The following is a 20,885-nucleotide window of genomic DNA, read 5'->3' as shown; positions in this document are numbered from 1 at the left end:
GCCAAAATCTGAGTATATAGAGAGGCACACAGATTCATGAAAAGTGGGCCTGATCACCCTACTTTTGTTGGACTTTCCACGCAGTCGTCACATGTGACGTGTAATAGAAACATGAGTCAATGGGCAAGACAAGCCCAATCAAGGACAGCTACAAGCTTTTTATCTGCACATGTTTTGCACAGAAGCTAGCTAGAAAACATACCCAGAGCAGAATGGCAACAATTTCCTCTCCTTGTGTCTTTGTAGGCTGGTTGCTTTTAGCAAAATATAAGGATATTTGCACAAAGCACTTTATGGCCTACGACCTCCCCTTCCCAGGCAGAAACCATGGCTATTCTATGCTTCTACCAGTCGCCTGCCCTTTCGGACAGTGCCCTGAAGGGCAAGCTAGCTGCAATCAATGGGGCCCTTGGTCAAGACGCTGCCAAAGAGCTGCTGACTGAATACTGCTTCTATGTTCAACTGCAAGGTCGGAAAGCGCTTGATCAAGAGCAACTAAAGCGCCTTATTTGGCTCCTTACTCCTGGATTCAAGATTCACCTTGACCAGCATACAAGCCTGCAAGAACAAAAAACGCTAGCGAACCTTCTTGTTGAAATTGGCCCGAGGTGAGCTGAAATCGTTTTACCTTCAGGATCGTGCTTAATGGCTGGGTTGCTATGTGGTTTGCTAAGTAAAAACAGTGCGAAGTCATTTCTTTGCTCTGTGTCCCATCTTAATATTTTTCTCTTAGTAAGCTATACAGTATCATTCAATATGAGCTGCAACACAGTGCCTGTAGTCCAAGGGACCCCAAGACTGTGCAGTGGTGCCAACATAAGAAAAGTTTGCTTAATAAACACTTGTAATTGGAAAAGTATTTAGTTCTTCAATTTTTTTATATGTCGGTGTTGCCATGCAGTCTTGGGGTCCCCTCAACCTTGAGCGCCGTGTTCCAGGTCATATTGAATTAGCCTGTACTTTATCTGATTTGTCAGCAAGCATGTGCATTTTTGTTTGGCAACCTTAAACCAGCATTCGTTTTACTTATCCACAGCTGTTGGGCCATGTGTAATTAGTGTTAGGTTCTTTCAAGTAACTTGGTAAAAATATTGTAAGTGTAACCGTGAAGGTTTTTTGAGGAAAGCATCGACTGGTATTACTGGTTTAAGAGTGGAAGTCAATTCCTCGTTTGTTCCTTTCATTTCATGCAGGCCCAAACCATTGCAAGCTGTAAAAACAAGGCAGATCGATTGTTGAAGGAAAAACCAGTCACCACAGTCACAAACCAGTCACCACAATGACTGGTTTCTTCTCTGGGCATCTTTCTATATGTTCACCAGTCGTTATGGTGTAAACCTTCTCTTTTTGTCTTTTGTGACTGGTTTTTCCTTCAACTATATATATGTACCAACTGGCCCAGATTTCAACCCTGCTGCAGATCGATTGTTCCCATTTGGAAATTCTAACCTGGATTGCCTATCATAACAAGCTTTAGGAATTCTGCAGTCTTGTATATATTTGTTAATATTGGCACCTGTTTGTAATTTCTTTTACTGGAATTCATTATCTTTTTTTTAATAGGTATATAACTGTCAGTGCTTAATTCATATCTTATTTATTTGAGATTCGTGCCAATTTACACCATTTTTAGTACTTGTGAAAATTAGGAATTATTACTGAACTAATGATTATGGCCAGCATCTAAAACTAATGGCTTATTATTACTAACCCATCTCACTGCTTTTATTGCTAGTGTGTAAATGTCCCAGCGTTTCTTTTTAATTCGTTGTCAGCAAGAGAAAACACTGTACCGTCTTAATTCAATATGTAGCCAAGCCTTCACATTCCTATACCCTCGCAGCCTAAACCTTTTAACAGTTCAGCTTAAAACCGACATGTAAAAACGCAGTAGCTTTATTTCCTCTTTAAGTATAGCATGTTGGAATGCTCTGCTTGGATATGTTTGTTCATTGCCACTGACTGATTCTTTTTGTCTGCACATGGTATGTGTTGTTTTTCCTGCTCCTGCAATATCACCAGTGGAACTGCAGTATGTATGTATGTGTGTTTATGTGTACATGTATGTATGTATGTGCGTATGTATGTATGTATGTATGTATGTATGTATGTATGTATGTATGTATGTATGTATGTATAAACAAACAACTGCATAGCCAATTGAAGAAGACATAAGGTTCACAGGAAGATGGAGGCTTGAAGCAATAAACTGTGGCTGAACGAACAATGCCACAGGTTAGAGTCAACATTTCAACAAGAGGGCTTGTCTACATCCTGATGAAAATGAGTCAGTCTCCTTGTCCAAACATTGCTTTGAGGATGAAGCATTCCCTTGTGGAGCCACTGTTGATTATACAGTTGAGCCTCTCGCATTCGGCATGGAAATACCCTTGTGATACCGACATTTGTTATACACACAAATTCATTGCACGCTGATATCGACAAGAAACACTGAAGATTTACTTTGTTATATTCAATAATTCGTTATGTCCAAGCTCGTTATATTGACATGTGACTGTATAGCAATCTTAAAGCTTTAGTTGAGCACTTGCATGCAGCTGTTGCAATAACACTGTGAAATGTTTCATTGGAGGCTAGAATAGTGCTGTTCGCCATATTATATGTGTAATGTAACTGGTTTGCAGTGTTCCAATTAAAGAAGATTAATACCAAATTTGTTTATTGAAGTTTAGTTTCAACCAATAAAATTCAGTATTCAAAAGCAATGTTGCACATGAAAAGAGAACCATGTGAGGCAGTTATGCTAGGTGTTATGTAATATTGAAGTTTTGCCACATGGAAGCAGCTCAATCATACTTAGCTTTGGATAGTTGCAGCTGGTAAATGAATAACGGTGTCCCCATTCCTAGCCATCTTTATGGTCATTATAGCTTCGTTGCCACCAAGATGAAAGCTTACGGAATATTAAAGGTTTTCTGCACCCAAAACTAAGTGGGAAATTGCATTTCATGCACCTGTGCTATAATAATTTAAGCATACTTCTCACTTTTAACGAACACTTGCTATAGCAAACACGTCCCATGGGACCGTAATATTTGTTAAAAGTCGCTCAACTGTATAATATGCCATGTGGCTATCGTGCAGTAAACAAAAAAATAGCATACCATTGTCGTTTTTCTTCGTTTCTTCCAGGCTCAACTTCTCTACGCCTTCTTCAACACAGTCTGTAGCCATCTGCCAAACAATTGGGCTTGACTGCATCGATCGCATAGAGCGTTCTACACGCTATCTGATTAAGTTTAGGGATGACTATGTGCCCTCAAGAAAGGATGAGGACAAGGTATGAGCCTCACACCATTTAATCCAAAATTCCTTTCTTCAGCCAGTAACTATATCTGAACCAGATGGTCACAAACTGAAGGCGATTCAAGGACTGTTAAAGAGAAGTAAGATGCAGATATGCAGGGTAAATAAAAGAACATGTGCAGGCAAGACATGCCCTATTTGCAGGAAATTAATATGGGACCCCATATTTGGGACCCCATATGGGACCCCGGGCATGCACTGCCAGTTAACTTGAGTGTTCGCATGGGCCCTGATGTTGATAATTTCTGGGAAGACTACTAGAAGAGAATTGTCCATGCACCACAACTTCTTTTATTAATACTTTTGTGAACATTAGAAAAAGAGTTGCACACCAAAAGAGAAAGCAGACAGGCATGCATAAAAAATTTTTAGCAATTTATTAGGCCATAGACACGAGAAAAATTATTGCATCTGGCCATGAAAAATTCGATGAGGCGTTACACCATTGTGGTGTGCGGGCAGCCATTTGATTTGTAAGGCTGGCAAAGACAAGAACTGCGCTGATGTGTTACGGAAACTTTTCGCAAAGCGCAGCATCATCCTGGACTGTGGTAATAAAATTAGCGTAATACAGAGTGACTAATAAAAGTCTCGTGTGGTTATGATTGAACCATCTCGATAATGAAAAACTAAGTGGTTTACAATACTACCAATCGTCAATGGAAGGAATACAATAACCTTTAATGTGGCATGTTTGGCTATGTGTTCTGTGGAAAGCAAACAATGCCAGCTTTACACATGTTTTCTTCAAGGGTTACAAACTAAAATTGAACTAGGTCTACAGTAATACGGGGTATAATATGCTGTAAGATGGGCTGTTCTGCATGGTATACAATTTAAGAGCTGCATATATTTCTAACCTTTTCGAAGATCACGACATCAGGCACAAGAGCACTTTGGTGCATGCATTGCTGCCTATGGGCGACTGAATTTGCATATGCTCATGAACATTTCCTAATCTTTAGTAGCCCTAGAATCTTCCTTTATGTGTACTATTTATGCTGTACACAGTAGATAACAACACAATTTAGCAAATAGCACACTGTTTGAAAGCTTTCCTATCCTACGTTAAGCCAAACCATTTTCCTTTCTGAAGTGCACATCGAGCAGTGTAAGTGTGCTTTGTTCCAACTTTCACTAACAGGTAGTTGTTTTTAGTCAGAAGCACTAGTTCAGCTGATTGGTGTTGATGCTCCATCTTAAATAAAGTGCAACAAAACAGACAAGGGAGTTTCTGCATCTACGCTTCTTATCAGTTTTGTGGTGTGCAATATACAAAGGTGCGCTTCAGCCAGCTTGGATGACAGGAATTTTGCTGACTTCTAAATTTGCAGACCAAAGCACATTCTTGTTCTATGACCAGGTCGTGGATGTGCTGCACGATCGCATGACTGAAACTCGTTACCTGACTCCTGTGACAACGTTTGAGCTGCCTGCCAGCACTCATTCCTGGGAAGAGGTCGACATACTGCAGCATGGGAGGCAAGCTCTGGAGCGTGTTAGCACCGAACTAGGTAAAATGCATGCATTCTGGATTTTGTCTAGCATTAAAGTGCACTAAAGATACTAAGTCAGGCTAGAGTGGTGGATAACACTTCTATAGTTACTTATAGGTCAGTCTGATTTCCACGAGTGGAGGCTCGATCATAAAGGACAGAGTGCATATAAATATGAAATATCGGTGGCAGTGCCCCTTCGACATTCCTGTACTTGCTTCTTGTGACATGATAGCTTTTTAAAGCGTTTACTAAGCACTAGGTAATTGTTCATTAACAATGTAATAGTTAATTACTAAGGTGAAGCGATTAATAACAACTGACAAATAACAATCAATTGCTTATTGTTAAAAGCATGGAAAGACAGCCTGGGCAGCTTTCATAAGCTTTACCTACAAGAAAAGTTGCCCACATACATGTGTATAGCCTACGCAGTCAGACAGATACCATTAGCACCATGGTATAAGCACTAATGAAAGCAATACAATGCCCATAGTTGAAGGGGCTCCAAGACTGTGTGGTGGCACAAGCATGCGAAAAATGTGAGGACTATACACCATTGCAATTACTGCTGTTTAGTAAATGAATTTTTCATGTGTTGGCACTGTCGTGCAGTTTTGGAGCACCTTCGACCATGGGCACTGTGTTGCAGCTCATATTGAATGTGATTGTACCTCCACGATACACTGTGCTCACTAGGTTCAAGTCTCCAAGCAGGGGAAATACCCAAGACATGCAGGTGTTTTCTCATGTATGTGGTCAACTGGGTTCAAGTGGAAGGCAATTGCTTTTCCAAATAAGTTTTTATGATTCTAGTGGTAGCTGCGAGGCATTTAATAGTGAATAATGAAGTCTGATTCACAATTGTAACTTTTTGTTGCAAGGGCTCTCATTCGATAACTGGGACTTGGATTTCTACACGGACTTGTTCAAGAACAAGCTCAGGAGAAACCCAACCACTGTCGAGTGCTTCGACCTAGCTCAGTCCAACAGGTATGAGGCATATATTCACAAGCATATGTACAGTGCTCACGGATTGAAATAGGACACGGAGCATTTAGTACAACCCTACATATGTGCAAAGTACGCGAGAGCACAATGTCATGTCGCTAGGAATTTGGTCACCAAAGGTGACGAGGGCTCCGATGTAAGTGTACACGCCAGAATTACGTCGATGTGACACGAACTGCAGCCGGTTGAAGCGAAAGTATGCGCATTACTTAGCCCTAAATTGACGCGTTTCATTCCGTGAGCACTGTACATATTGTTCATAAAATCTTCTCATTTCATTTTTTAACATGTTGACATGTTGAAGAAAGCATTACCTGTGCTCATTCACTGCTCAAGGTTACTTGGAATGCGCTGCAGCCATTTTGTTAACATCTGTCACTACGACTACCATATTCCTACATTTGGGCTGCTTTGCAGTGATAAAATGGGCCTACCTACTAAGTAATTACATTCCTTTTTGAAACATATATGCATTTGAAACATGCATCTACATCGAAAAAAGATGCATACAGAGTTTAATCTAAGTTGTCGTTGCATGCTGAACTACCCTGTCTGTTCCTGCATGTTAACTTATTGATGGGGAACAAATTATTTCATCACGGAGAGCAGGGCACTTGGATGGTACAAGTGTAGCATACCTTTGTACTGCAGAATGTGCACCACTGCTCCATCAGTGACACCAAGAGCTCTCAAACATAGGTTAATGAAAATGCTTTTGCAACTAACATGTGCAGTGAGCACAGCCGGCACTGGTTCTTCAAGGGCCGACTGGTGGTGGATGGAAAGGAGGTGCCTCATTCACTCTTCTCTCTCATTACGGCCACCCAGAACACGAGCAACGACAACAATGTCATCAAGTTCTCTGACAACAGCAGGTAACAAGTTGGCTAAGCTCTTCTCAAACACAGTAGTCTCCTTTCACTATGGACGATTTGATTCCCAGCTAAAACTGTATACACATAATCAGAATTCCGCAATAATGAGTATTACCTGCTGCAGCAGCTCAGTGACTTTGCATGCCCTTCTGATGCCGCATACGAGGTTGTGGGTTCGATTCCTGATTCTAAGGTGACATTTTGATGTGGGCAAATGCAAACGCATATGTGTAGTTAGATTTAGATGCATGTTAGAGAAATGTGAAGGGTCGAACTTAATCCGGAGCCCTCTACCATGATCATCCCTCATAGCCCCCATGTTGTCTCCGGATGTTGAACTCCATCATTTGATGAACCCTCGTACATTATATTGCACAGTGGCTTCGATCATAATAAAAGTTACTTCGGAAACAATTACTTTCATACCGTATTCGTACCGAATATGAAAGATGCCTGCGGAACTGTATGGACGTGATTTAGTTTCTTGACATGAGCTTATGTGAATATTGACACTAATTTAGCAGAAGCCATTGTGTTGTCACAGTGGATTAAAAACAACCTTGAAGTTTGTTTTCAAAACCACAAAATGACATAGAAATGCAGGATTCAGCGCAAACATGGCAATGCACCATTCAGTGTTGCACCTTTGTCTGTCACTTTATACGGACAAAAGCAGTTTCTACCATTTCAAACAGGAAGAGATGGTCACTTTGTGCACATACATAGAGGTCCTGCTTCTGGCATCTAAACAGGATAGTTAAGCAAAAAAAAAATATTGTTCTTTACTTTGGTAACATCCAAGTCAGTATTAGGAATCGACTTGCTAAGTGATTGTGCCCTTAAACTGTTTTTTGATCTCCGAAGGTTAGTAAACAGCAAACAACATTTATTGAGCAGAAGGCATTGCCAGGAGGAAGTTATGAGTTGAGTTAGCTCAGATAGTGCATGCCTCTTAAATTCAGGTGTTTTTCATACTTTGCCATTAAGCTAAGCTCTAATGTTTTTAAAGTCTTTAATGTTGCAATAGAGATAGCTTTAGGTTTAACATTGTTCTTTACACTATTGTTCACAGTCAGGAATTCGGGAGTAGTACCATATACTCACTTTCTTTGAAAGCCGTTCTGCTCTCCATAGATGCAGAACTTTTGCCCTGCCTATTGTCCAGACAATGAATTTTTACATCAACAAAATGTAAATGCACGGCAATAGCTTGGCCACTGGAAATTTCGTTTATAATTCAAGCATTCTGTATTAATGAGGGCAATAATAATTAGGTATCTCATATAGCTGTGTGAACTTGACTGTGTTGTTTGCACTCATGAGTGACAGCGTTCATTTTTCCTGAATGAACAGTGGTTTACATGCTGCTGTTGTGGTTTAATTACTTTGAAACAGCAAAAAGTGCTACAGCAGAATATTTTGAACTGCTGGTTGGTTTGTGCATGTCATGGTTTGATTTCAGCTCTTTACACACATTCCTTCCCAAGTTGGCATTTGTTGAGCTTTCTTCAAAGCAGAATACACATTTGAATTACTTGGTAAGGCTCTTCCAATTGATTTGACTTCTTGCTTTTTTCACAAGATCATTCGTGAGCTAGTATGATTGCGTATAGGCCTGCATGAAATTAAAGCTAGGCCATACATTTATGCATCTGTAAATATTTAAAGTTTGTTTGATTCCCAGCGGTAAATCATGTTTATAAGGATTGATTGCCATGTTTGCGCATGTATACCACAAGTTCTTTTCCCAAATTTTGAGCCTTAGAACACGCCTCATGTTATATTTGTGTTTAATTGTGACACGTATAGCCATAATACTACAGTGGAATCTCACTGATACAATCTTCGTGGAAGCCAAAAAATAAAATGCATCATCCAAAAATCATATTATCCAAGACAGGTGCCATAAAGTATGGAAATAGCATAACATATAAACAGCATAGTATGGAAATATGCATAACATGTTATGCAGAGCAGCATTGCTTGATGCCACACGAACTCCAGCTTGTTTATTCAGCAACGTTGGAAAAGCTTGTTGGTTTCCGCTGGACTTTCTTTCTTTGAATGTCTGTAAAAAAAAAGTTATTCTGGAAGTTAAAAAAAGCCGCCGTTTCCTCACTCAACTGGCCAGCAGTATACTGCCAGTCGGTGTGGCCACGCTGCCATAGTAGCGTTTTACCGCCGCTGGCGTGCTGTGGGCATTTTTTTTTTCTCCAATGGGGCTGGGGTCTCAACACGTTTGTAGGTTGTTCAAATGTATCAATTTTTATTCAAATGTATCAATGTTTCAATTACACTGAAATATAAAGCAATGAGATTTAAAAATACCACTTCTACAGTCGTATTAATCAATTTCAGGTGAAATTGTGCCTATAGGATGTTGGCCAGGAGAAGGAGGAAGAAACATATTATCTCAAAAAATGTATTACGCACAATCGTATGAACGAGATTCCACTATATACTTTGTTTTTGTCAGAGAGACTGAAAGTTTCCTCTCGTGTCATATTTACAATCGCATTGTTTATGTGCAAATACAGTAACTGTAATAAGCATCGACCTAATTAAGGACTTTGACTGTGAAAACAAAGCTGCTGTGTAATTTTCCTCTGTAGCATTGTTGCTGTGGTCAGATGAATGTCTTTAGTAGTTTTGATCATGCACTGTGGAATCATTTTTTTTATATTGTCATGTACTTCTATCTTAAGTTCAAAGCAGTATTTTAGTGAAATGGCTTAAGTTATTGGCATACAGCTTCACTGCTAGATAAGTATTTACCATTCAGCAATAGTATCTGAGGAATAATGAATCTCCTCTTCTGTGCAGTGCCATTCGGGGCTATAAAATTAAGGCCCTTCAACCTAAAGACACAACAGCAGGGAGTGCATTTAATGTGTGCGATGCACAGCGTCACATCATATTCACCGCAGAAACACACAACTTTCCTACTGGTAAGTTCATTCCTCATAGTGTTTTGATCCTCTTAATTTCTATTCATATCAGTCATGTACGCAGGAGTTCAATGTCGGGAGGAAGATAGTAGCCCACTGTAATATAGCCTTCTAGCATCGGTAGCAGCTTGATCTTGACATGTAGGCCTGAGGGTAATCCTTTGTTAAAGCATACCTGCTTTGCTGTCACCTTTGTAAGTAAAGTAGCTGAAAGCCTTGAATGTATTATGCTAGCTTGATTACAACTGAGGTTCCCTTAAATGCAGACAAACCTTGTATGTGTACTATCAGCTCTAAATGCATACCATTCCTTTATAAGTCGCAACAGTTGTTACTGCCACCATAAGTATGTTGTTACCATTTCACAGACTTTGTAGGCTAGGTGAGAAATTTCAATTTCAATGGGGACATATGTAACACATTTTTAAGAACATTCAATGTCTGTCTCCTTTCATGCATTGTCACTGATATATTTACAAGAAACAAAAGGTTAACAGGCCACAGGTTCTATGAAAGGGCAGAATTTCACACAATCCGAACAGCTACATGCAATACATGCCATGTTCATTGCTTATTATATTCAAGACTGCAACTATGAATACACTTGAACATTGTTATAACAAAGTCTTATTCTACGAGTCTTATTTTTATAACAAAGTCTTATTCGTTACCTGCTGATATTGACAAGGCATCTTAGCTTTACTTTGTTATATTCGATAATTTGTTATATTTGTGTTCGTTATATCAAGTTCTGATTGTACTATACCTGACTGCATGCTTGGGCTACATAGAAAGTCAGATCCTATGCTGAACCTTTTCATTAAGCTTCTGTTGTTAAACGTTTCATTTAGCGTCTGTAGCATATGCAGTAGATACAAAAGATAATTTGCCTTTGCGTTTCATAATTTTTCCTTTTGTGCCTTATTCTGCATATCACACTCCATAGGTGATGTGTAACCTTCATGTCATAAACTGAGTGACAAGGGAATATCTGCTAAAACAACTAAACCGTCGCGAACAAAAGACAACATTGCTGGGAATGCATTTAATTAATCATTTAGAACAATTTATGACAGATTTTTTTGTCAGGTGAACATAATTTACATACAATAGCTTGTGTGTGGAACTTGCTGCTAACTTAAAGACTTATATAAAACTTAACAAACTGAAAAACTTATTTGGGTTATGTAAAATGTGATGCAAAAATAACATCATCATCATAATCGGCCTATTTTATGTCCACTGCAGGACGAAAGCCTCTTCCTGCGATCTCCAATTACTCTTGTCCTGCGCCAATCAATTCCAACTAGCACCTGCGAATTTCCTCATTTCTTCACTCCACCTAGTCTTCTGCCATCCTCGACTGCGTTTCTCTTCTCTTGGTACCCATTCTGTAACCCTAATGGTCCGACGGTTATCTAATGGTCCAACGAACCCTTGCAGTCAATAGACACTTCATATAAAGAGCCTTCAGTTTTCCAAGCATTATGTCTCCGTCATCTTTGATTAAATTGACTATTATTCCATCTTCTCCTGCTGCTCATCCATGTTTCATGTCTCGCAAGGCCCTTCTGACCTCATCGCTAGTTGTAGGAGGAGTTCCTGTATCCTGTTCATTACTATTTCTAATTGGGGTATCCTGACTCCTCTGGGTGCTGTACAGGTCAGTATAGAATTCTTCCGCTGCTTTTACTATACCTTCGAGATAGCTGATGATATTACCCTGCTTATCTTTCAGTGCATACATCTTGGTTTGTCCTGTGCCAAGTTTCTTTCTCACTGATTTCAGGCTGTGTCCATATTTTACGGCTTATTCAGTCTTTCTCACATTATAGTTTCGAATATCACTTATTTTTGCCTTGTTGGTCAGTTTTAACAGTTCTGCGAATTCTATCTTATCTCTTGAGTTGGACACTTTTATTCTTTATTGTTTCTTTATTAAGTCCTTTGTTACTTGGGAGAGCTTGCCTACTGGTTGCCTTAGTGCCTTGCCTCCCACTTCACTTGCTGCCTCTGAAGCCACCCTAGTTACGGTTTCATTCATTAGCTCTATGTCACCATCATCTCTCTGTTCTAAGGCTGCATATTTGTTTGCAAGTACCAGCCTGAATTTGTCTGCTTTTACCCTTACTGCCTCTAGGTTGACCTGTTCCGTCTTGACCAATTTAGCTCCTTCTCTCTTCAGATTGAGGTGAATCCTAGCCCTCACTAACCTATGATCACTGGACTTTACCCTACCTATCACTTCTACATCCCGCACTATGCTGGGATCAGCAGAAAGTATGAAGTAAATTTCATTTCTTGTTTCACCATTAGGGCTTTTCCAGGTCCACTTTCTGTTGCTACGCTTCCTGAAAAAGGTGTTCATTATTCGAAGCTTATCCCTTTCTGCGAATTCTACCAGCATCTCTCCTCTAGCGTTCCTAGGATCGACGCCCTAGTTTCCAATTGCTTGTTCACCATCCTGCTTTTTCCCCACTTTTGCATTGAAGTCGCCCATTACTACAGTATATTGAGTTTGCACTTTTCTCATCGCTAATTCAACATCTTCATAAAACTGATCTACTTCCTCATCATCTTGACTAGATGTTGAAGCATAGGCTTGTACTAGCTTTAATCGATACCTCTTATTAAGTTTGATTACGATTACAGCTACCCTCTCATTAATGCTGTAGAATTTGTCAATGTTGCCCACTATGTCCTTATGGATTAGGAATCCTATCTCATATGGCTTCTTATCTGAGAGACCTCTATAGCAGAGGACATGGCCATTATTCAGCAATGTATAAGCTTCACCAGTTCTTCTAATCTCGCTAAGGCCGATGATATCCCCAACAATGTCTGATAGTTCCTCAAAGAGTCCTGCTAAGCTAGCCTCACTCGACAGAGTTCGACTCTTAATGGTTGACCGGGTCAGTTTCCATTGGCGGCCTGTTCGGACCCAGAGATTCTTAGCACCCTTTGCTGCGTTACAGGTCTGACCGCCGCCTTGGTCAGGTGCTCCACAGCTGCTGGGGACTGAGAGCCATGGGTAGGAATCATGAGGGAGGTAGTGGCCGAATACTGCACCAGGGAGGCCAATTCCTGTTCTGTTGAGGGAGTGTCTTTGTTGGAGCTTAGTGGGCGTTCATAATTTGGTTGTGCCTGGATTAGTACAGCGCCATTCACTCTTGGCATCTTTTGCCGGTGTCAGGCATCACTCCAAGCCTGCAGATGTAGTGCTGATATACTGAAAAATGATATACTCACTTCTAAAACTGTTAGATCAGAGCTTGAATAAAGAAGATTTATGTACCAAAATTACTTTGTGCCTGTTCTTTTCTTGTCTTAATCTGGTAGTATATTTGGATTCTTGCAACTTTGAAACATCTTTTGTCATGTAAGGCTGCTGTATACTTTATTCCAGGTGTTGCACCATTCAGTGGTGCCACTACAGGAACTGGTGGACGAATTCGTGATGTTCATGCTGCTGGCCGTGGAGCGCATGAGATTGCAGCTACTGCTGGTTACTGCTTTGGCAACCTTCATATTCCTGGTCAGTATAGTAATACATATTGTTACTCAAAGGACACATATTGTTACACTGACACTAAATAAGGACACATTTAACTTTGGTGTAAAATACTGCAACTAGTGAGACAATACTGAACAGCTGAGAAGCTGGCAGCGGTATGGGGAAATATGTACTAATATAAATTTTTTACAAAATGTTATATTCTCTTCAAGAACACCTGTGCAAGAACATGTAATATGAAACGTATTATCATGACTCATTTGTAGTTAAGTTCATTGCTTTTGTTAAAGAACCTGTTTCTAACCTACTCCTGTGTGCCTCATATCCTGTTCTGCATATGATACTGTCAACTTTCATTAGTTTGTCATCAGTTAATCTGACCTGCCTTCTAGTTTGACTACGTTTGAAAGTTCCAAAAGGTGTCCATGCCTTTCAAGTACTTCTGATTTAACATCAAGTAATTTGAGTAAATTCTGCATGTCCTACTGGGGTTGAATTAATCAATCAACTTTACCATGCCACTAGTTATCAGTTTACTAGTATTGTGTTGAGTTTTATTAAGATAAATGAATTTTCACCATAGTTCTGAAATTTAGTAAAAGAATTAGAAGAAGCTTTGAGGATTAGGGGCAGTTGCTTCATCTCATCCTTTGGAAAAAAGGAAAGGCAACAGTATTTTGTCCGTTTGATTTTTATTTCCAAGTTTTGAACAGGTGGGCTTGCACATTCTTGGCATCCACAGTTGTTGCCCTTTATTAAAGTGTTTGTAACAGCTAACAGAGTGTTTCTGCAACTTCTGCTTCTTCATCCATTTCTTGTGGTCACTGCACTTGTACTTTGTCCGTCCAGGATATGACCTACCTTGGGAAGAACCTCAGGAGTACCCCAATAACTTTGCCCCACCATTGGAAATTGCTGTGGAGGCTAGTAATGGAGCATCCGACTATGGCAACAAGTTTGGCGAACCTGTGCTTTCTGGCTTCTCGCGTTCCTTCGGAATGGTGCTCCCCGGTGGAGAACGGCGGGAATGGATCAAGCCTATCATGTTTTCTGGTGGCATTGGAAGCATTGACGGTGACCAGATTACCAAGGACAAGCCTGAAAAGGGTGAATTTATAAACCTCATATAATTCTGTGAACTTTACTACCTCACTGCAGCGAAATGTGCTGTTGAGAGCATCGATTGTTGCGGCCACTGATCGGCGTGACCTTAGCCTTAAGGAACGAAGCTGACCTTTCCTGATGGTGCTCTGACATGCTAGTGACATCATAGTGCGCTACATGGCAGACATGAACGACATCTATGGAGTGTCGCAATGTAAATAAAGAAACAACCCTATTAGCCCCACAGTTCCTTCTTACTTAAAAGATGACCAAGACCTCCAAGGAAAGCAGGCATTTTTACATTGCCTTCTGCAAGTTTTCTTCTGAGAATGAAATATTTCAAAGCCTGTGTAAGCTTTCTTCTGAGAATATGGAGTACTCCAGTGCTTCCTAGAGCCAGAAAATACAGCAACAAAATCTTAAATACGCATACTACAAATTGCTGGAAATTTCTGAAGCTTTGAGATACAGCAGTTATTTCTGGTATTTACCCTCATAGTTGGGGTGTAACGCATCTGGGCATTTCTTTTCATGGCAGTCCTGTAAAACTAACCAAACTGGCTTCTTTCTTATGCACAGCCAGTGAATATTGAAGACAGGGAAAATTAGCTTTATTTATTTAAATGTCCATCGATTGGTACAAGAGGGTAAATTTGTGTTTTTGATGTTCTTAACAGAGGAATAGTAAATTAAACTGGAAGAAAAGTGGGAGCCAAGCCCACAGCCTTCATGTGATGTGTGTGCTGCTCTATCAATTGAACTTCAGTGGCAGCTTCCTCTCTAGACACGTTCTTCAATACTTAAGCACTGCCAGACCAGAATTAACCATGAATTTGAAGTGACAAGAACACTCCTTGCTCCTAATTGCTTGAAATTTTGATATGTAATCATGGAGTAACCAAGCATAAAATGCACTTTAGCCCAAAAATAAATGTATGAAAATTAACCATACCAGTGTCACTTGCACTTGCAAATGTGGAAAGGAAGGTGTTCCTTTTAGCTGTTCATGTGTTGGTATTTCATTGATGCATGATAACGGGGGATTGTGTAACCCAGCCTTTGGAATGTTGGCTACAGTGTCTGTTGACTTCACATGACAGTTGCCAGACAGTGTTTTGCGAAGTGAGCCTGTGTCCCGTGTCCTTGCAGGCATGCTTGTGGTCAAGATTGGTGGCCCCGTGTACCGCATCGGAGTTGGTGGTGGCGCAGCATCCTCGGTGACCGTTCAGGGAGACCAGGAGGCAGAACTAGACTTTGGCGCTGTGCAGCGTGGAGATGCTGAGATGGAGCAGAAGTTGCACCGTCTGGTGCGGGCTTGCGTGGAGCGCGGGGCAGCCAAGAACCCCATACGGAGCATTCATGACCAGGGTGCAGGAGGGAATGGTCAGTTTGGACTTTTTTTTTTTCTTTTTGATTGGGGAATGGTTGAGAGGCTGGTTGATATGAATAGTACAATGACAGGAGGAATGCTGCATTTAAGTGTGCAGCAAAAAATATATTGGACACTTTTCTTTCCACTAAGCATACAAAATAAGACTGCCTCTATCACATGTACTTAGATTTAGGTACACGTTGAAGAATTCCAGGTGGTCAAAATTTCCGGAGTCCTCCACTACCATGTGCCTCATAATCAGAAAGTGGTTTTGGCATGTAAAACCCCATAATTTTTTTTGCCTCTAAAACATGGTGCAACTTTGCCACTCCAGTTGATTATCTTAAGAGGTGAGCGTTATGTGTATTACAAATTGCAATTATAGCTAATTCATGTTTAATTATATAATTTTTAATTACCGTATTTGCACATAAATAATGTGACCGTAAATATAACTCTTGAAGAGACTTTTGATCTCTAAAAAAATACCGGGTGTTGCTATGAAGGCTTTAAGTAACTTTTAAGGATAAGCTGTGGAAAATAGGACTCCAATCGTTGAGCTGGATTGCTCAGGCAGGCGGACATTGTTTGCATGAGAAATATATTTGCATAATCAACTAATTAATAAATTCATTAAGTTTTAACTAATTATCTTATGGCACATATTGCAATTTACAAATTGAGGCTGGGAAGTTCGTAAGGCAGATACAGTTGGAATAAATTCTCAAGATTACAGCAGTTTCGAGATATTGGTTCCCGAACTTTGCGAAGAAATGCATTGGTGGTCTTGTTACTTTTGTGCTTCAATGCATAAAACGGTGTTTTGTTGAAGTAAGTGAAATGACTGTATTTTAACCATGAGTTTGATGGTCTATATCTCGAAAATGATGTCAGTCACAGAAATACAAGTGGATATCCCTTGCAGTCTCACGAGCTACAATTTATAAATTGGGAGACAGGAAACTGAGGGCCAAATTTTTATTAGTCATATCGTAAGAAGCCAACAAAGACACCAAGGACAGCATAGGGGAAAGGACATGTACTTATCACTTGAATTAAAGAAATGATAAATTAATGGAGATGAAAGTGAATAAAAAAGCAACTGGCCACAAATGGGGCATGAACCCACGTCGTCGCATTTCATTTGCCAATCGAGCTACCGCGGCGCTGTTTTCCCATTCACTTTCTGGGGTATTTTATGTTTATCTACTCGAATTAAATCTGGGAGTGTTAACCACTTCCACCCTTCACGATCTTGACAGCGGATGTGAAGTATCCTTTTTTGCTGTAGGCGTCTCGTGTACATGATCTTTTTGGGTGAAGGCAACTGGTTAACCCTTTACCTCCTGTTGACGAGTATAGTCATTATGAAATTTTGTACCAGTATAACCGATGACTATAGTCATCATAAACAAAAATTTGTCACACAGTGAAGCTATGATGAATGTACTCGTCCTATTGCATCTATTTGTGAACCCTGACACTAGATGACCATAATTGTCCATGTTGTACCATTTGTGTCTCGCCTTTCATTATATTGCCGCCTTTGACACTCCCGCATAAAGCATGGCTGCCTCCTCAAAGCGAGGCAATGAAAGCACACTTAAAAAAAAAGTATTTTGACAACTCCTCATTAGACCACAGCTCTGTAGAGTTTTGCTCAGGAACGGAAAGGGATGTGTTCTCATCCATCTGATGATGACTATTCTATGGATGGCTCGGAGGACCTTGTGGCTGTTCGTGAGTCTACCATACGAAGACGGCCTACTAACTGCTTTAGGATCTGTGCAAAAGTATCCACTATTCATGTGCATGTTTTTGCAACGTTTGGGTTATTTTTTTCTTCATATTCTCTTCATAGTGTATAGAGCCCTGCAAAATGCTTCTTTGCAAGACAGTAAAACCATGCAGTGAAGCCTTCTTCAGCCTATCTTTTTACACAATTTGGGAAATAAAGGAACTCCATTGAATTGAAATAATGGTGGCCTTTTATTCAGAAAAATAAAATCTTTACAAACTGAGCAGAAAAAGATTCCGGTAAATTTGGAACAATTTTCTTCCTTTTTCACGGTAGGAAATGGGTTAATAAACCCACACATGCTACCCAAAAGCATCAGTGCTGAAGAATTCGAGGCCTCTCTCTGTAGTTAACAAGAAAAAACTACAGTTTCCCTTATAGTGCAGCTTCAAGATGTTAAACCCTGCAATGTGAATTTGAATGACGCATACACCTGATGCATGATGGTAGTTTTGTTTCAATATACACATCACCAAACGATCCGACTTGTTCCTCAATGAGAGATGCCATGCTCTGTTCTCAAAATGTTTCCCGTTTGTACTTCTGTGCACTGCTGTTGTACTGAAGCATTAGTAAAGAGGCAACGAACGCATTTGCTTGCACTATAGCTAAACCCGTGCTTTTACACACATCAGGCAATGTGCTGAAGGAGATAGTGGAGCCTGCTGGAGCAGTCATCTGGACCAAGAACTTTCAGCTCGGTGACCCCACCATTACCACTATGGAACTGTGGGGCGCGGAGTACCAGGAGAGTGATGCCATTTTGGTGCGGCCAGAGGACAAGGACACACTTCTGCGCATCTCAGCACGAGAGCGTTGCCCTGTCAGCATTGTCGGTGAAGTGACGGGAGATGGTCGCATCGTCCTCAAGGAGGACGGTGCCCCTGGTAAAAGGAACCCTGTTGACCTTGACTTGGAGTCTGTGCTTGGAGACATGCCACGCAAGGTGCGTAGCATTGTATTACATCGCAATAGTACATTGTACTAGAATCGATAATGTATCAACTATGATTGCACCATCTATTTAGCTATTGTCAGTGACATACCTGGTGTTGAGTGGCTCTCATTCAGAGTCATTTTTTCTTTGGTAAATATGCTACTTGTGCTTCCGCTCTTTTGATTACAAGAAGCTAGATAGCCTGAACGAGACTTTGAGTCAAAAGTGTCGCACAAATCTTTGCAGCAGAATTAACTTCAAGGACTTAATCTGTCTCGAAAAATTTTGTAGTTCCCCAGAGGACTACTGTATGTGCATGAATATTTTACTGTTTTCGATGCCAGCAGACAAGCTTTCCTGCTTCAGGTTTGTATGACCCATATTATGAAGTCAAACATGGGTGGTTATGGCATCATTGTAAGATTTGGCAAATCATTCTGCGAAAGCCTGCAAGGCGGAGGAAAGTACATGAGAGGGAAAAATTGTCATCCACCTGCAGGTATTGTAGCACAAAGCTACAAAGGAAACTTGTGCGGTTTTCTTCGGAAACGAAGTTTCAAAGTGGAAGAAAAATTCCTGGCTTGCTATTTGAACCCGGGACAATGCCTCTCCAGGAAGAATTTTTCTTCCACTGTGAGGCTTTGTTTCCGAGAAACCTGTATGGGTTTCTTTTGTAGCTTCATGCTACGATTCAGGTGGATGGCAATTTTCCATATCATTGTAAGATTTGTATTCAATTGCTCAAACTTCTGTCCCTTTATTTCTTTTTCTATCACAGGTCTTCAAGTTGGACACAGAAACACCAATTTTGAAGCCTCTAAGCTTGCCTCCTGGCCTTCAGGTCACTGAAGCACTTCAACGTGTACTACGTCTACCGTCCGTGGCCAGCAAGCGTTTCCTCACTAACAAGGCAAGTTAGCTGTACTGTTTGTTGTTTCACCACTTTGTATATAGGAAGATGCGAAAAGACTGTTCACAAGCATTGGCGTTTTGTTTGTTACCATTAAGCTAGATCCACTGATGCAGTTGTAAAAGCTTTTATTTCTGTAATATCCTCAGGTTGATCGTTGCGTCACGGGACTTGTAGCTCAGCAACAGTGTGTTGGACCTCTGCACACACCACTCGCTGATGTGGCTGTGGTGTCTCTCTCGTACTTCGACAAGGTGAATATATATTTCCGTGCATCTTTCAATTGCAAATGATGGTGCACTAAGCATATTCTCTACCCATGCCTAAATGACATCCCACTCTTTCTGAAGCATGTGACTAAAGCTTTTGTTTCCAATTTTTTTGGTGCTGGCACAGCCAAACACATATTAAGTATCCTTGTTTCATTCTGGTAACCTGGTTTACTTGTTTCTGTGTTTTTGTATAATGACATGCTCAATCATCAGATCTAAGCCCACTACAGGATGAAGGTCTGTCCCTGTGATTTCCAGTCATGCCTGACTTTATCCCGTGCCTGAAAATTTCCTAATTTCATTAGTTCGCCCTGGTGCCACCCTAATGTATTCCTTCCTTTGACATGTTGCTTTCTCATAGCTGTTTGTGGTGTATAAAGTTGGTTTTATAAGCCACTATATGCACAGTTGTCTCTATACACTTGCCTTTTGTTGGGTAGTCATACTGCGCTGTGTTGCAGGTTGGATCTGCAACTGCCATTGGAGAGCAGCCAATAAAGGGCCTTCTGAGCCCTGCTGCAGGAGCCAGGATGTCCGTGGCCGAGGCAGTAACAAACCTTATGTTTGCTCAAGTGACATCACTTCAGGTAAGCCACGAGTTTGCTCACCTGAGCACTGCTTACCATATATTTTGTGCCACGTTTTTTTTTTTTGCTTGTGATGTTTTGTTTTTTCTTGCAGTTTCTTATGCATGTTACTTGTATTATTGGAAGTACATCCACCTCTATGTGGAACACATGCGCTATAGCAGATTGTTGTTACGGCCGAGAAGAGGCAACCAAGGGGCTTGATCTTATCTTTAGTAAAAACCATATGAAGCCAACGAAGGCATTTGGGCGACAAGCACTTGTGCTGTCCATTGTACTTCTCTGTCCTTGTTACTTTATGCTACATACCTTCACTTTATCATGAAGCCAAGGAAAGCATGGGACAAATTAATGTTTTCTTTATAGAACTGTATAATTAATTAAACATATGGTTGGATTTACAATAAACTTGAGGATATCCTTAAATACAGGTAAATGGAAATAAATTGTAACAAAAGACAAATCTTAGCTGGTGCATTGCGAACCCGCGAACTGCAAATGACGTATATATGTTACCCTCTGGCAATAGCTGACCCTCCATCCACATTCATGAGCATTTATGCAATCTGTTCATAACCTAGCCCTGAGAATGTCAGCCAACATCATCTGTATCCATGGTGGCAGAAAGGAAGAACAATGAAATGCTGGTAAACTTTCTCCAACTTGAAGACACAACCCTTTCCCAACAGCTATATTGTATAACAATTTCAAAGGCTATATGCAATGTGCATGAC

General features: G+C 40.5%; 1 protein-coding gene across 1 annotated transcript in view; it reads left to right on the top strand.

The window, feature by feature from the left end:
- Positions 1–20,885, top strand: part of Pfas (phosphoribosylformylglycinamidine synthase) — a 40,348-nt gene that overhangs the window by 4,610 nt on the left and 14,853 nt on the right. The window contains exons 2-14 of the mRNA XM_050184318.3: positions 319–608; positions 3,154–3,301; positions 4,691–4,841; positions 5,708–5,816; positions 6,569–6,709; positions 9,533–9,657; positions 13,064–13,192; positions 14,021–14,278; positions 15,425–15,658; positions 18,081–18,391; positions 19,161–19,292; positions 19,442–19,546; positions 20,026–20,151. Of these exons, the coding sequence (XP_050040275.2) occupies positions 328–608; positions 3,154–3,301; positions 4,691–4,841; positions 5,708–5,816; positions 6,569–6,709; positions 9,533–9,657; positions 13,064–13,192; positions 14,021–14,278; positions 15,425–15,658; positions 18,081–18,391; positions 19,161–19,292; positions 19,442–19,546; positions 20,026–20,151 (2,250 nt within the window). The 5' untranslated portion in view covers positions 319–327. The remainder of the gene's footprint in view (positions 1–318; positions 609–3,153; positions 3,302–4,690; positions 4,842–5,707; positions 5,817–6,568; positions 6,710–9,532; positions 9,658–13,063; positions 13,193–14,020; positions 14,279–15,424; positions 15,659–18,080; positions 18,392–19,160; positions 19,293–19,441; positions 19,547–20,025; positions 20,152–20,885) is intronic.

This window comes from Dermacentor andersoni, chromosome 4 (genome assembly GCF_023375885.2).
Source record: "Dermacentor andersoni chromosome 4, qqDerAnde1_hic_scaffold, whole genome shotgun sequence".
Taxonomy (NCBI): Eukaryota; Metazoa; Arthropoda; class Arachnida; order Ixodida; family Ixodidae; genus Dermacentor; species Dermacentor andersoni.
This window is presented reverse-complemented; position numbering and strand designations above follow the sequence as displayed.